Raw genomic sequence first — 18,229 nt, 5'->3', positions numbered from 1 at the left:
CTGAAATACACAATACAGTGATATTATTTTTGTCATTGTGTAAAAACGTATACTTAAAATTGTAAAAAAAAAGGAATTAATATAAGAATAATTATTTGTAGAAGAATGGAAGAAAATAATACTATTTATTAGTAATATGTAGACAAAAAATGCAAAGAAAATAAACAAAATTTGAAACATAATAAGAGGAATTGTAAATGCTCAATAAAAACTGTGTGCAACTATTCCACAACGGTAAAAAAAGAAAAAAATATGAAAAGCATGTAATAAAAAAAATACATATTAAAAAAAGGTTATTATTGAATTGTTTATATGTGTAAATATAAAAAATTAAAAAAAAAAACGAATTTATTAAAATTTAAGTAAAAGGAAAAAATAAAAAAGAATAGCATAAATAATTCTCAAAAAATTATTAATTTGCTTGAAAAAAAGAAAAGAATGGCTCCAAAACATTTTTACACATTTAGGAATGGAATAAAGAATTATCACTATATACTTTTATAATTACAAACAAAAATAGACACATATATATTTTTTTTACTTTATAAAAAAATATACCTTATCACGGTAATTACAACTTAAAAGTTATTGCAAACAAAATTGAAAATAATTTGGTGTTGCCATTGGGAATGTAAACTAGTAGATAAGCATATAAGTAGATAAAGCAAAAGCGACATAAACCGAGTTTATAAAGAGATACAAAAAAAGAATAGAGGTATAGACACTTTTGGTGGAAATGAAAATAGACAATGAAGAAGACGAGGATATAGAATCAGAAGAGTTGACAAAAAAAACGAAGAAAAATAAAAAAAACCCAAGCAATGTCAATATTAATCTTAATATTTCGAATAAAAAAAAAAATTTTCATAGAAAAAATGCAAATGTAGGGAAACGAAAAAAAAATAATATAACCTCTTTAGAGTCATCCTTAAAAAATAATAATAATTATTTTACTGATCCATATACTAAATTTTGTATGGATACACATTATGGCCAAAATGTAAATTATAATAATAGAGATATAAAAGAATATGATGGGAATTTTATAAAAACAAACACATGTGATAGTAAACAGACAAAAGGCAATTATACAAGTTATCATAAAAATCAAAATTTGATAAAGAAAAAAAATAAAAAAACATTAGAAGGTAATAAAATAGTGAATGTAAACATAAGAGGGGATAGTAAGACCTTGATTGAGGACGAAAATAATAATAATCTAAACATAGAAAATAACGATAAAAATATTCGAAAAATAAAAATTAAAACTACAATAAATAGACCTGAAGAAAGAACAGTACCATGTATAAGTTATAGAAATAATAATTACCAATTAAAAATAGGATGGTGGAATTTAGGAAAAAAATTTAAATTATTTTCTAATATTGAAAAATGTAAAGAAAATATTAAAGAGAAATATTATAAAAATCGAAATAATTGTAAAAATATATCATCTACCGTTTCTACAAATAAATATTTTAATAAATTTTTACCTAACGAATATTTATACACACCAGCAACAAATATAAGTTACTTTAGAAGTAAGCATTCGTTAAATATTAAAACAGATCCCGTTAGTGATTTTCACAAAATAAACTTAAGACCTATTACTGGCTTTTTACAATCATATAGAAAAGAGAAAGATCGAATAAATAAATCAAATCCACGTGCTATAATAAAGGTATCGAAATATCCATACATACAAGATGGGCATCAAAACACATTAACTAATAATCAGAATTCTAACAAAAGTGGAGAACCAAAAGATGGATTAAGTATGGGTAAAGTTAATCTTCTAATTTCAGATAAAAAAAATTCAAATTTAGATGATACTTTTGGCTTTTTTGCAAAAATATCGAAAAATGATAAACAAATGGAAGATCGACCCAAAAATAGAGGCCCACAATCAAAAACGAAAAGAGTCCAAATAAAATTAAGAAAAGCTGGATCAACCAATGAAAAAAATCAAAGAGAAATAGATGACGAAAAAAATGTTAATCGAAAATTAAAGAAAAAAAAGTTGAAAAAATGTAAAAATCAGTCAATCATAATAAAACACAATAAAAGAAATTCTAGTGATGCTTCTGATAATTTTCAAAATATAGAGCATGTAAGAATAAAAGCAAAGAATCTAAACTGTTCAAACAAAAAAATAAATAGACATATAGAAATGGAAGCAAATTCAGTATCACCTTATGAGTCTAATGAATCTAGCGATGAGAGTTCTGTAAAAACAAAATCAGAAGAATTTTATAAATCAACAAAAATCGAACAAGACAACATATTTGATATGGATAGAGAAAAATCAGAAGAATCAAGCATGAATCATTTATCTAAATCCAATGAATCATGCACAAGTAGTTTGCCAAAATCTGTGTCCAGTTATGAAAAAAACCCTTATGAAATAAGAAAAAAAAATAAATACACCAAAAAAATGCCCCCAAATTTTAATATTAAAATTAAATCTAATGCTAGAAAAAAAAACAAAAACAAAAAAAAATATAGTTATACAAAATATAGTGGAGATATAAGCAGTGTTGTTAGCAATTATAGTAGTGGTATCGACGAGTCAGGAAATGCGTCTTCTGTATATAGACACGAATCAGAGAGTAGAGAAATGAAGTATTATAAAAAATATAACAACAAACAGCCGGATAATAGCCATAAATGCAATAATAATAATAATAGTTATGCTAAAAGCATAAGCCAATTAAGCAATGCAAATGTAAAAAATAAAATAAAAATATGTAGATATAAAAATGATAAAAAGGATTATGATAATACACAAAGTGATCATTGTGTAAGTAGTGAAAATAGGTTAATGCAAAATTACAAAGAATTAAATTATAATAATCATATAGATCGAAGCTTTAAAAATGACACAAATGAATATTCTTCAGAAAATGGAAGTATATCTAACGAATATACAGATTCAATCGGAATGAACAGCAAAAACAATTTAAGAGATTGTAGCTTCGAGGAGGAAAATAAAAACAGTGAAAATTGCAATTACCCAAATATTCAAAACTTTCAAAACTTTCAAAGCAATGATGCCCATAAAAACATAAAAAGGTGTGATGCATTTCAGTTGGAAAAAGAATATGATGACTATTTTTGCAAGTCTTAAAGCAAACCGAAAGAAAAATAAAAAATGGAAATAAAAAATGAAAATAAAAAATACATAGCATACCCAATTGTGTGCGTAATTTTATTTTTTAAATTATGCGTTTGATTATTTATCATACTTTTGTTTCGTCTTTTTAGTTCTCTTACTTTTTTCTATATTAATTTTTACATGTTTTAATATATTATTCGGTTTATAATAACTATAAATTAAAATGTTGAAAATTTCAAATTTAATTTTAATATATTAAAAAAATATTCGCAACTATTCCATTTTATCAAACCATAAAAATAATATGTAAATATTCTTACAAATAAACACTTTCTTTTTGTAACTTTTGCGTTCTGTTATGATGTTGTAGAATATAAAACACAAAAGAAATAATTTAAAAATGATTTGTAAATAATTTTTTCGTTTTTTTAATTTAAGAATATAAATCCAATGTGGATAATAATTATTCTATTCATATGTATATTCATTATGTATGTATTATTTTTTTTTTTCAAATAAGTATATATTTTTCAATGTGTGCAAAAAAATATATAGACATTTGAATTCTTATACTTGTATGATTAATGGCTCGAAATATGCTCTTAGAAATATTAAACTATTATTATTGTAAAATAATTATTTTATTTAATATATATAACGAAAGTATTTTTTTACAACTATAAAATAAAGTAAAAATTTAGTTTAATTTTTTTGTTTATTGTTTTGTTTTACGTAATTATAATCCTTTTTGTCAAATAATTTGGATTGCAAAATCTTGTTTTGTGTTGTTTCACGTTTTATAAGTATTGTCTTTTTTTTCATAATTTTTTTACTATACATAAAGGGAGGAAAATTAAATGCCTATTTGTTTTTTTTTATTTTTTTTGTTATTATATATACACAAATAAGGTATTCATAATAAGTTATCAAAATTTTTTTTGTTATGTTGTGGGTATAGAAATATGGATATGTAGAAAAACATATTTTGCTTCGTCTTTTGTTTTTTCTTTTTCGCTTTGCTTCATCAAACTTATTTTTGGAATATTCTCAAGGGAATTTTATTTATTAAAATAATAAAACAATCAAATAGCTAGTAAGGGCTAATATAGCACCTGTTCATAGGTGAAATTTTATGGTATGATATAAGTAATAGTAAAAAATAATAAATAAATATACATATCTACTTTTAAAAAGCAAATGGAGAGAAAGACAAAAGAAAGGGGCATATATGGAAAAACCAATTTAGTGATTGAAAATAAAATTAATAATGCAAATAATTTAAGATATGAAGAAATTGAAGAAGATAGTAAAAATAGTGTAGTATATTCCGATGAATGTAATACACCATGTTTTATAAATAATAATAATAATATGAAAGATAATAATAAAAAAAGAATAAAAATAAAAATAGGAAGTAATAATTCGGATAATAAAATATACACACAAAAAAAAGATGAAAGTTTTATTAAAAATATTATTCAAAAAATAGAAGAAGCATATAAAAATCGAGGAACAAATAATACAAAATGTATACTTCCCTCTAAATATAATTCTACATTTTATTTAAATGAATATTTAAATGTTGAGCCTACTAATAATGTATTATATAGACGTAGAATTCCAAATGAAACATTATATAAAAGCGATTTTAATAAAATTAATTTAAAGCCATTTATTCGATGTAATAGTTTACGAAACTTAAATAGTAATAATAATAAAGCTGTTATAAAAATATCCAATGTTAGCCCATTTGAAGTGCTTGCAAAGAGTAACCCAAATAATTCATCGAAATATTTTCAACCTTCTAATTTTTATGGTTTAAATAAACCAGATCATAATTTTAGCGGTCACAAAATTGCTCGAGCAAATTCTTTGCATAATACAAAAATATCTCAACGAAAAAATGGGCATAATGAAAATAATCAAAATAATCAAAATAAAGTTGGTTTTTGTCCTTTGAACAGACGTAATACATATAATTCATTTGGTAATTCAGCAAGCTATAATAACTCCAATAAGGAAACAAACAAAATAAGACTACACATAAGCAATGATAATAAAGAAAATAATCGAAGTTTAGTTTCAAAAGTGGATTCGAAACAAAAGTATTGTGATCACGATAGCTGTTTATCTAGCAATAATAGTAATGAAACAAAGTATCATAAAAAAAATAAATACAGAAATGAAAAAATCAAAACACATATATTCATCCCATCCAACACCTCAAAAAATGATAATATAAAGAATGAAAGTAAGGATGAATATAAGCTGGCTAGTGCAAATACAAATGGACATAGCGATGCAGAGAATGAAGGAGAAGAATGTGGCTCTGCTTATGGAAGTAGTGATGTTTCTTTTAGGGCGCCTTCGAAAAATGGAAATATAAAACGTAAAAATGTTATCAATGGGAGAATAAAATATGCAAGTGTTGATGCAAAAATAGACGAGATGACCAATACAAATAGCAATGATGATATGAAAACAGGTAGTAACAGAAGATCTGAATGTGCAGAAAATGACACAATGGTGAGCAGTCAATATGATAACGATCATTTTGATACAGATAATAAATCAGAAGGTGAGAATCGCGTCTTATTATATACCAAAAGGAGAGAAATGGATGACAATAACAAATTATGTTTATACAATCAGAAAGATGATTCATCAGTATGCACTAGGTTTGACAATGATAAGAATACAAGTCGAAGCTATGACGATAATTCATTTAATAGTGAAGATGAAGATGATATTTATAATCATAGGTCTAATGCATCTGGATCTAGTAGAACCACAGACAATGGATCTAATCGAGAGAATAGTAATTTATTCTTAAAAATGGACGGGAAAAAAGAAAAAAGAAAATTAAATAATATTGAAAATTGTAATAATTTCTATATATTTAAAGGAGAAATGTTGAACATTTTGGATTATAAAGAAATAAAAAATAAAAATTCAAAAAGCAATCATAGTAGTTCGACAAGCAGTAAGCTATATACAAAGGATGGATCAGGCGAAAGTGATATATGCTATAGTGATGATGAATGTGAAATGAAGGAACAGTTTAAAAATTTAAAAACAAACACTATATTGGATAATACAAATAGGGGTAATAGCAAAAAATCTATAAATCATAGCCAAAGAAAATTAAAATCAAATTCACAAAATAAACGAAGTGCAAATAGCCAGAAAATGATGATATGTGATCGTAGCATAAAAAATGGAAAATCTCTAAGTCCAAACACACAAAGTTATCGACATGAATGTAGTAATATGAGATGCAAGAAGTATAGCCAAAATTTAGGAAAGGATGAAATAAAATCTCAAAAATCTAAAAAGTATGTTTTAAATGAATTTTTACCAATAGAAAATGATGATTACCAAACTAGTGACAACTCAACAAGCCCCAAACAATTTCATACGTCTAAACAAGGAAGATCTAGTAAATATCAAAGTAAAGGGCGTAATAAAAGTATTTATAGTAACAGAGATAGCAACTTTTTGAATAATGAAAAAAATAATAAACATGAATATGGACAAGCAAGATCAAAAAATGTAGATAATAGTATACATCATGCAAGCACAAAATGTAGTAATAAGAGTAAGAAGGAAAATTATGATCGTTGTAAAAGCAAAGATAATAGTATATTAAAAGGAAGTAGAAATAATACTATTCATAAATCAAGTAATACATATTTAACTTGTTTTGATGAGGTAGAAAAAAATGATGATACAAATTATGAAATATGTGAATATAATAAAGAATCAACAAACAATGTATGCCCAAATAAAAAAAAGAAAGTATATAAAGCTAGTAAAATTATGGAAGCTAGTAGGGAAGGAAGATCTTCGAATATAAACAGAGAAAATAGATTTTCATCAAACCATAATTCGTATAAAAAGGATGAGCATATTCAAAATCAATCAACGAATAATGAAAATTATAAGGATTATGAAAATGTGCCTAAATATAAAGAAAAAAAGGAAATCAGATATTCTTCACACTATAGCGGTGAGACTAAGTGGAATAAAAAAAAGCCAAGCAAATTACATAGTAATAATATTTATTATAAAAATTGTTGTAAGAGAAGTGGCGCAAGTTGTAGACCAGTTAAATCAGTAGACGAAATATATAGAAGAAAAATATCAAATAGCTTTGAAAATAGTGAATATGAATATGAAAAGGCAGGAAAAAATGAAAACATGCTTAAGAGTAAAAGTAGTTTGAAAAATTCCAAAGTAGGGATGAAAGGGATTAGCTCGAATTATATTAACGAAAAAAGAAATATATATGTATCAAATGTTTTGGACAACAAGCATGAAGAAAATAAACAAAATAAAACTACTAGCAAAGAATTTCAATCATCTAGAAGAGAATATAAAAATAAACCCAATGAGCATTATCAAGATGTAAATAAAAGAATGAGTCATTTGAAAAGACAAGATAGTATGAATTTGAATCTAGTAACTACAAATAATAAACATAGTAATACTGATAATATTCAAAAGGATAGATCTAAGATGTTTTCAAATTTTAATACAAATTATATGAGTAAGGAAAAGAATAATAAATCAGTCTGTGAATCATCCCATAATAGTCCCAATGATAGTATCTACTACGATTATAAAAATAAGCCAAGAAGAAATTTAAAAAGTATGTATGATGTAAAAAACGAAGCAGTAAGATCAAGACATGAAAATTTTTATGAATATAATGGTAAAAAAAATACATCTAATTCTAATTATAAGTCGGTAGAAAATTCAAACAAAGTAGAGAATAAAAGCGTGCATGAAAACAGTATTTATGATAGAGGGGTATCTAAAAAAGGATCAAGAAATCGAAGTAAAAATTATGTAAGCTCTAACCATATAAATAGCAATAATAGCAATAGTTGTAATATAATATGCTTGGAGGATAAACAAATAACAAATGATGTAGATATAAATATAAAATACAAAAAAAGTAAATCATTTGAATCGAATTCTAATAAGAAGAATACAAAAATGCAGAGAAGAAGGGATCGTAGTCGATTCGTAGAAAATAGCCACTGCTTTGATAGCAATAATCAAGATTGTAAAAATTATAAAAATAAATATGATAAAATTAGTTCTTCAAAAATGGACAGTGTAAAAAATTGTATGAGTTGTGCAGAAAATGAAAATTCATTTCAAAAAAATAATGAATACACAGATTTGTATGATAAAAAAAGTCGATTAAGCAAAAATTACACTACTATTTCATACAAAGAGGATAATAGTAAAAATATTGGGAAAAAACTATCAAGTAAAACAAATGAAGAGCAAATAATATATTATACTGATGCATCAGATTCAGAAAAATCGAAAAGACGACATTCAAAAAGGTATGAAAATATTTCTAAGATGGGATTGTCCAATTATTCAGACAAAAATAGTAAAAGCAATAGATCTATAAAAAGAGAAAAATCAATACATGGAAAAATAAATAAAACAAACTTAAATTCAAATGATGTTCATAAAGAATCAGTTATATCAAATCGAAAGAAAACAAACGAATTTGAAAAGGAACAAATATACAATTCAAATAAACAAAATAGAGAAACAGATATTGCATACTATTCTAATAATGAAAATGGGGATAACACATGCACAGATTTACCTGTTCAGAAAAAAAAATCAAGATCCTCACATATTTCGAATAGTTTTAATAGGAAAAGGAATAAAACCAAAGAGAAAATTGTAAGCATGGAAATGAATATCAATGGAAATTATATTATAGATAACAATTGTGGGCCAAATGAAAATAATAATGAAAAAGATTTAGAAAAATTTCAAGATAGTAATTCTTTACGAAATGTAGATAACCAAGTTGTACTTGATAAACCGTCTATAAAATTGGAATCACAATGTTCAGAAAATGAAGCTTTACCAATAACTTTTGGAGTTGGTGAAAATAAAAATGGTGAGTATAAAAATAATTGTCTTACTTCCAATGATACAAAAGATAAATGCTTATATAATAATATGTATGAAGAAAATTTGCCAAAAGTAAATAATAGTGGTAATGTCCCTAATGATCATGCAGTTTTAAAAAAAATGTCTATGCCATGTGAAAATAATAATATAGAACACGGAATAAGCAATTTTCAAATTGGACCTATGAATGGTGTTATAGGTCTGAATAAAGCCAATGAATATATGAAGGAAGAATTAAATTACTATTTAACAAATAATAATAATGATAATAACAATTTGAGAAAGTTACCAAGCATTCAAGTAAGTTCCAAAAAGGTTATCACTGAAGTTATTACAAAGCATGATGCATATGAAAAGGATAAAGAAGATGCATTTAAAAAAGTTTCTCCTAATTTAAACGATGAAAAAAGTTTTACAAATGTTATAAATCATCAAAGCAATATGTGTATAGCTAATAATGGTACTAGTACAGAAAATTTACAAAATAAAAATATTCCTTTAAATAATATGGCAATGATAAATAACAATTCTACAAATAGAAAGTTCGTACCAATGGATAATAAAATTACTGCTCCTAAAAGTTGTGTCTTACCTTTTGAACAGAATAATTCATTTCAGCAAAATGGCACAAGCGACGTAATAAAGCATACTTATTCAAATCCAGAAATTGAAGAAAAAAAAAATGAAATTTTGTATAATCATGGTAAAAATGGAATATATGAACAAAATTTAGGAAATACGGGTATGGCTAGTTATGATAATTTTAATACTAACAAAAATGCAAACTATTTTGGACAGGGAAAAATTGCCAACACAAATGAAGTTAGTGATATTCACAATAATAACAATAACATAATTTATGATAATATAAATAATTGCTACATGATGAATAGAAATACAATAAAAAATACAATGATAAATCAAACATCAACAGTTTCTGAACCAATAAATCCTAACTATGGTCGTAATTTTTATTCTGCATATTATAATAACAAAGCATTTAGTGTTCCCAATATAGGAACTCAAAATATGAATATTCCTATATATAATAATCAACTCCCAAATATGATTGATAACAACAAAATGGGAATCATTGGAGGTACTAACCAGCCAATTCAACAAACACATCCTCAAGATTTCAGAAAGTTTGGCACATATCCCGTAATACTAACTCAGAATACGAATAGTGGCGCGAATAATAACCCTATTAGTAGTAACATGGAAAAACTAAATACTGACAAATTTGCGAATAATAAATATTTTTTTTATGAAAATGGTCAGGCATATATAATTGGAGATAATAAAATACATAACCCAAGTTTAGTAAAAAGTATGAATAGCTATCCAGTACCAAATGGATGTCCTTCATATAAAAATATATAATGAATTATGTAGAAAATGATAAAAATATAACCACTTATTTCGAATGTTACTAGTACATAAAAATTTATCACAAAATGTATAAGCATAATAAAGAGACATATTTTTTTTTATTATGAATTAAATAAGTTAATTGGTAGTATTAATAAATTAAAACAACACTAAATAATTTCCTACATATTTTTATTCACACACACATATATAACTTATTATTTTTTTTTTTTTTTTTTTCCTTCCCTTTTTTGTATAATTACACATATCTGATAAAATTAAGTACTTTTTAAAAATACTTATAATATTGATTTATAATTTTTTTAATAATATAATTGTATAAATATTTTCAATTTTCAGTTGTATTAATTGTGTCAATTATTCAAATTTTTTGTTTGTGATTTTTTTTGTTTTAATTATTTTAACTAAAAAATTTGTTTAATTGAACAATATCTTTGTCTATATAATTATTGTTTTATTAATTTTTTTTTATTTAATAAGCAAATGTGTTAATGTGTGTTTACATAATGGACAAAAGGATTATTCAATCAAATAACGAAAAAATAAAGGAATGAAAAAGAGAGGAATAAAAAATAAAGGACATAATAACGTCATAAATGAATTGATGGCTGACGGCGTAAAAATTGTTTAGCAGCAAAATGAATTAATTTGAATGTCATGCCATCGTATAATATATTTTATCTCCTTAAGTAGGCTATGATAAGTTCGTATATAATATTACAAATACGGAATATAACTGATTATTATGTTCATGTATATGTATACACATATGCGTATTGCTTATTTTGGAACTGGGTTAAGCCATTGTCCACCTTGGCCATAAGCTGAAGCAACAACTTGAGCTACCTTTCTTTGTTTATGATTCATGTATATCATATACCATGCTTTATATCCTAAATAAAAAACTAGTCCCATACCAAATGGATTGGCCCACCACCAATACCTATAATGATAGCTATATAGTGAAGAAAGTAAGAAAAATATGTGTACATAAAGTTATAAGCATATTATAGTTATATAATTTATTTAATGATTAAAAAAAACTTACACTCTAGCAACCTGGGCAATTTGTGTATTTGTAAATTCTGCCATACCATTGTATAAATGTATTATTTGCTTATCTTTACAATCTACCCACATTCGCTTCCACGTTTTGGGATTTATCCCTCGGCCCATCATAGCAATATATCTTTGTATATGAAACCCCATTTTTTTTTAAAACTGTTATATATGGAAAATATGTTATTTATAAGTTTTGAAAAAAAAAAATATATACATATAATTTATTGTAACATAATGCTAATTAGTCCTTGGCTACTTTTAATTTGGCATATTATAAAACTTGCATAAGTTTTTATATTTTCAATTATAAATTAAAAATGGGAAAAAATATATAATCATTATTACTGTTTAATGATATATATACATAATAATATAATTATGATATTATTTTTTTTTCGTAATATGCCATGTGTATATTATAAATAAAACATGTTTAGTATATTATAAATAAAACATGCTTAGGATTATATGTTTGCTGTATAAAATAATTTTTTCTTTTTTTTCAAATTTTATATGAACTGTTAATAAATTTTTGAAAATTTTAAATTACTTAGGGTGTGCCCAAAAAAAAGGAAAATAATATATTATTATTTGGCAAATATGATATTTTGTATGTTTTGATTTTATTAGTATATTCCTTTCATACGAATTGTAAATAAAAAAGTGTGTATACTTAAAAGGCACTAACACTGTATTATATTTTTTAGTGATTGGGTATAATGTTTTGTATAAGGGCAATTAAGATTAAAAAAAATAAATACTATTACATATGCTTAAATAAAATCCAAAATTTGTGGGTAAATAAATTTATATTTTTTTAATAAAAGGTTATACCATCATTCGTCCAAAAAAGAATAAGCATATAGAGTGCCAACGGTAATATTAGCGATACATAATGTGAAGAATATTGTATATATATCATTTTTTTGATTATTTAAAATTGCTTAGTTTGTGTATTGAATCGTTCCAAATGGATAATTTTTATACCCACAATGTAGGGCGCATACACGCAAATAAGTAAGTAAATGAATAAGTAAATATGATAGAAAAATATTGTCGAAAAACATGGTAGAAAAAATGCGCATGCATAATATACTGTGTGTACAGAATGGAACAAGCGTTTACTTTTCCTGCAACAGTCAATGTAATTAAATATGGTTATTTAAGAATATTTAAAAATAAAACATATTACATAAAACTTTATATTTAAAAAAAGGATTAATAAGTCAAATAAAAAAGCTAAACAAATTATTAAGAAATATAATTATAATAATTCTTTTTGTGTTTTTGTAATGGCGTCTTTCCATAGTGTAGTATAAGTTATGTTCCTTTTAATGCAGTATAATTTTAATTTAAGCTGGACTTTTTTAATAATAAATTCGGACATTGATTGAATATTTGAACTTTTATTATGCTCATATGATAGGGCTCCTAAACCTACTACCCATGTTGCAATTGTATTATCATCATTTGAAAAAAAATCATAAGCCCTTTTTTTTGTGAATATTGTAAAGGATTTATATGGGTTAATTTTGTGTGGATTGCTATAAAACTCGTTTGATTTTATTTTTTTTTGTTTAAGTTTTTCTTTGTTTTTTTTTTCAATAAGCCAATATACAGGCCTACTATTTAAGCCATACTCTATAGACGTGATATCCTAAAAGTGGGAAAGAAGAAAATGAGATAAGAAATATGTAAATAGAATAAATAAAATAAAAATATATGAACATAAATATATGCGTGTGCATACCTGAATGTCTATCAAATTTTTTTTTTTGAATTTTTTATGGCCGATATTTTTGGACCAAGTTATGAAACGATTGTCAACCATTTTCATATATATTAGTACAGGGGTATGAGTAAAACTATGAAATTTACATTTATATATTAATGTTCCCTTATCCATATTTTGTATTTGCTTGATAATTGGTTTATCATTTAATCGACCTTGTCCGTTTGATAATAATATGGTCCTTTTTTTAATATTATCTTTTTGCATAGATATGTGTGTGATTTTATTTCTTAACTGTTCAATATATTCATTGGCTAGTTCAACATTGTTAATATTAGTTTCATACATTTTTAATATTTCACCATCGAATTTAATTTGCATTATTTTATTCTGTTCAACATATTCGTCATCTCTTTTTTTAACAATATCAACAATTGGATTTAAAACATTTGTATCTAATATTTTGATTATATCATCATATATATTATCATTATCTTGTAATTTTTGTTTAATTATGTTTGAATTTTCTCTAAGATAGCTAGCATATTTCAATATATCTTCTTCATTGAGTTTAAATATTTGCATCATTTTATTAATAATACATAATAGGTTGTCAATTTTGGGAATATAAAACTCACCACCATCATTATTTTTGGAGGTTGTTTGAGTTGCATCCTTTTGTTTACCTCTATATTTTTCATTTTCTTCTGTTAAGCTTTTATTTTGTTTTTTAATTTCGTTTATTTCTTTGGCTTTTTCATCTATTTCTTTTTTTAATTGATCATTTTCCTTTTTATTTTTTTCTAACAAATTAGCTAGCTTAAAATATTCTTCTTTTTTTTCATTATATGCTTTTTCTTTATCTTCAGCATCCTTTATATATTCATAAATTTGGCCTTGCATTTCTTCATTTTTTTTAGTTAATATATTTATTTCTTGAGTTAATTTTAAATTTTCTTCGCTTTTAATTTGCATAATTGCAGAGAGATTTTCGATTTTTGTTTGCTTTTCTTTATAAGCATCAACATATGATATTCTATGTTCATCTAATTCTTGATACATATTAAATAGTTTATTATATTTGGCTTCTAAATTTTTTATTAACAGTTCATAATGTTGTATAGTTAAGTTGTCTTTTTCTTTTACTTCCATGAGGGTATATGTATTATCATGTAAATCTTTGATTCTATCATTTAATATTTCTTTTTTATTTTCTAATATATTAACTTTTTCTTTTAATAATGTAGCAAATTTTGTTCCTTCTTTATTTTTTAATACAGTACCATTATTATGTTTGTAATTCTCTATATTTTCATCATTATTTGAATATAAAGTTGTACTCGATCCATTATCTTTTAAATTAACAATTGAAGGAATAGGTACATATGTATTGGCACTATTAATTGTGGATTTGTAATGATTATAATTACTATTTTGAGGTTGTTCATCATCACTTATACTACTATTGCTTATATTGTCATTATGTTGAAATTTATGATATTCTGTATTTTTTACATTTCTACTTAATGTATGTAATTCATTGGTATTTTCTTTATTTTCAAACTTCCTTGTTAATTTTATTTTTTTTTTATTTATTTCTTTTTTATCACCATTATAATTGTCAATATTATATCTGTAGTTGTTTTCTTTCCATCTTGAATTATTGTCTTCACTTTCGTCATCACTCTTATTTGTTCCTTTATTTTGTTTATTCTGGTATTGCATATTATCATTTGAATCGCCTGTGTCTATAGTTTTATATTTATTTGGATTACGATTTTCATATAAATTGTCTGACATATCATTGCTTGAGTCACTTATTAAGTGGTTATTTTTTATATTAACACTATTGCTAGTATCCTTTTTTTTTCTTACAATTTTTATGGGCTTCTTTTTGTTAGCATGCCCAGAATTGGCATGTACAGAATTGGCATGTACAGAATTGGCATGCACAGAATTGACATGATTTTTAGGCAAGCTTTTATCAAAATGATCATCGTTGAGATATATTTGAATACTTTTTTTACTATTACCATTTTCTTTTAACTTCCCACGATTTATATTATCAACCCGATTATTGTCTTCATAACTATTGTTTACCTTATCATCATCTGATTCGGTGATATAATAACTTTTGCCATTCTGTTTTTTTTTTTCACCTAATGAACTATCACTTGAATATGCCTTTTCACTATGGTCTTCATTACCTAATTTATCATTATTTAAGAAAGAAGAATTATTATTTTTTAATTTTTTAGACCATTGAATTAATAACTCTCTTTCTTTTTTTAATTTTTTTAATGGATCTAAAATATCTTTATCATCTTCTCCCTGCTTGTTCGTCTTAAAGTCCTCATCACTATCACTATGGTTACTGAGCTTCATTTCAACTTAAAGAATAATATTTGATAATAAGTTATATATATTTTGACAAAGGGTTTAAAAATAGCTTGTGCCAAAGCATATACAAAATGGGAAAATATAAAAAAATAGTAACGATCTGAAAGTGTAATACAAAAGGAATTATCCCTAAGGGGGAGTCATATGTATTTATTAAAACAAACAAGCAATAAGTAAATGCACACACATATTATACTATTGATATATTTAAGTTGTATATAACATTCATAAGGATACACATAAATATCTTTGACAATGCATCGGATTAATGTCTTTATATTATAAGAATATAAAAAAACAATAATTAAAAAAAATTAAGCGAAAAATGTGTATAATATTAACACCAAAAAAGGAAAATAAGTAAAATAAAAACGTTAAAAAAACGGAAAATAAGTAAAATAAAAACGTTAAAAAAACGGAAAAAAAGGAAAATAAAAATATTAAAAAAACGGAAAAAAGGGAAAACAAAATAACAAAAAAAGTGGTCAAGAATATGTGTATATTTAATATACATACAAAATTAATAATGTTTATTTCAATTTGGATCTAATAAATTTATGCATTATTTATTTGTATAAATTATTATTAACTTATTATTTTTGTTTACATAAAAAAATATATATATTCATATTTTTATTATTTCTATTGCTGGTAGCATGGTCTTATATGTGTTTTTACAAGTATACACATATTGGTAAAATATTATATTCCTTTTTTTTTTCATTCAGTATTTCAAAAAAATAACATTTATTAGTGTGCATTAAGATCGTACAAATTTTGCCTTAATAAATTTTAAATTAGTTTATTATGATTAGGTATGAAAAAAATATACATACAATGTAACACATATAACGAAAAAGCTTGAAATTTATATAATTAGAAAAAAAGAATGTACCTCAAATAATAAATAAAAATAGGTAAGTAATTAATATGGGCAAATAAAAAGCCATAAAAATGTTATAAGTTGCGAAGGTATAACATATATAATATATATGACAAGCTTATGCCAAGCTTATGTTAGGCTTATGCTAAGAGCCATATTTAAAGATTATACGAAAACAAAATTGATGAAGCATATATGATTGTTTCAACATATTTTTACATCACCTTAAGTTATATATTAACTAAAGGAGCAGGTGAAAATAAAAAAAAATGAATAGTGAAATAAGGAAAATTGTGCATACATATGGAATTGAATATATATGCGAAAAAAGGAAAAAAAAACATTTTGTTTTATATATAATAATAATATTTTCTCTATATTATATATACTACTTATACTTGGTAAGTAACAATATTGTTAACATTGCTTATATAAATGTGTGTAACCTTAATTTGAAAATTATTTTTTTGTTATTACAAAGTAGGTTTTTATGTGATAAAATAATTTTATATACTTGGACTATAAAATAAATGAATAAACAAAAAAGGTGTAAAAATTATGGTTAATTATTTTATATATTTTTTTCTCTCTTTTTACATAATTTATTAGGGATATAAAAAAGGCATTCTTATTATTAACGAACTTCAAATATTTATTTTGGGTTTCTACATATTCCTAATCATAACATATTTAAATAATTATAGTATTGGTTTGTTATATAACTTTATATAAAAAAAATTCTATAACATTTAAATCCTTATGCTGTTATATTTCAGTATACATACAACATTGTGTCCATGTGTGTGTGTAACATATATATGTATTACTTCCATTTCGTAACTTTATGAAATTATTTTTTTTTCCCTTTTATTATTTCCTCAGACAAATTATTTTTAATAAATAATGTTGGCATACAAATTGAGAAAAGTAGTTGGCTGCAGCATTCGCTAAAATTTATTTGTTTAAGCGATGTGAAAAGAATTTTTATTAACGAAGTAAAAAAAAGCATAACAAATAATAGTAGCAATAGTTATAAGTCATCATTAATATATAATATTTATGTAATTATTTTCTCTTTATTTTTTATAAGGCAATATATATTTTTGAAATATGCCCAAACTTATGCATTGTTCTTAAAAATGGAAAATCCCTAGTTCTTTTCGAGGTATAAAACAAAAATGAATATATCTAATTTTATCATTTTTGTAAATATAGACATGCATATTAATAAAATATAATTTTTTTATATTAGGACTATCGATTAGGAATTAAGAACTTGGTTATGATTTATAGAGACATGAAAAGTGTTGTTTTTGGTGAAGATAATATAGGATTGAAAAATATTAAAGCTGTGGATGTAGAAGAGAAAAATGATGAAGCATATAAAGAGGAGAATACTATTGATGAAGAAATTAGCTTATCATCAAATAATACATGTAGTTCGAACAATAGCTATGTAAATAGTGATAATATTTATAAACTTATTCAATCGAACAGTTTTAAAAATTGTATAATTAAAAATAAAATTAATAAAAACAATATAACGAAGACATTTGACGTGCATATTAGTAAAAAATTAGCTCTTGAAATTATGAATAGCTAACTAATTTTTCATTTGATTTATTTATTAATTCATATATATTTATTTTTATTTTTTAATAACATATATCTTTATTATTATATTTAATTTTAT

The 18,229-nt window shown here is 23.8% G+C and overlaps 5 protein-coding genes across 5 annotated transcripts; 3 read left to right on the top strand and 2 right to left on the bottom strand.

The window, feature by feature from the left end:
• Positions 1–736: 736 nt before the first annotated feature.
• Positions 737–3,127, top strand: PCHAS_0709300 (conserved Plasmodium protein, unknown function; the record flags this gene model as incomplete). The annotated part of the gene is made up of 1 exon (XM_736697.2): positions 737–3,127. One exon carries the CDS (start codon positions 737–739, stop codon positions 3,125–3,127), a length of 2,391 nt encoding a protein of 796 aa, XP_741790.2.
• Positions 3,128–4,312: 1,185 nt separating this feature from the next.
• Positions 4,313–10,450, top strand: PCHAS_0709200 (conserved Plasmodium protein, unknown function; the record flags this gene model as incomplete). The annotated part of the gene is made up of 1 exon (XM_016797632.1): positions 4,313–10,450. The coding sequence occupies one exon, from the start codon at positions 4,313–4,315 to the stop codon at positions 10,448–10,450; it is 6,138 nt and encodes a 2,045-aa protein (XP_016653568.1).
• Positions 10,451–11,239: 789 nt separating this feature from the next.
• Positions 11,240–11,668, bottom strand: PCHAS_0709100 (ATP synthase-associated protein, putative; the record flags this gene model as incomplete). Its single annotated transcript, XM_016797631.1, has 2 exons — positions 11,240–11,414; positions 11,508–11,668. 2 exons carry the CDS (start codon positions 11,666–11,668, stop codon positions 11,240–11,242), a joined length of 336 nt encoding a protein of 111 aa, XP_016653567.1.
• Positions 11,669–12,785: 1,117 nt separating this feature from the next.
• PCHAS_0709000 (conserved protein, unknown function) lies at positions 12,786–15,638 on the bottom strand (the record flags this gene model as incomplete). Its single annotated transcript, XM_739959.2, has 2 exons — positions 12,786–13,178; positions 13,272–15,638. 2 exons carry the CDS (start codon positions 15,636–15,638, stop codon positions 12,786–12,788), a joined length of 2,760 nt encoding a protein of 919 aa, XP_745052.2.
• A 1,167-nt stretch (positions 15,639–16,805) lies between these two features.
• On the top strand, positions 16,806–18,139 carry PCHAS_0708900 (phosphatidylinositol N-acetylglucosaminyltransferase subunit H, putative; the record flags this gene model as incomplete). Its single annotated transcript, XM_016797630.1, has 5 exons — positions 16,806–16,937; positions 17,146–17,245; positions 17,419–17,531; positions 17,627–17,701; positions 17,789–18,139. 5 exons carry the CDS (start codon positions 16,806–16,808, stop codon positions 18,137–18,139), a joined length of 771 nt encoding a protein of 256 aa, XP_016653566.1.
• Between the last annotated feature and the right edge of the window lie 90 nt (positions 18,140–18,229).

The sequence above is a fragment of the Plasmodium chabaudi genome (genome assembly GCF_900002335.3).
Source record: "Plasmodium chabaudi chabaudi strain AS genome assembly, chromosome: 7".
Classification (NCBI taxonomy): Eukaryota; Apicomplexa; class Aconoidasida; order Haemosporida; family Plasmodiidae; genus Plasmodium; species Plasmodium chabaudi.
This window is presented reverse-complemented; position numbering and strand designations above follow the sequence as displayed.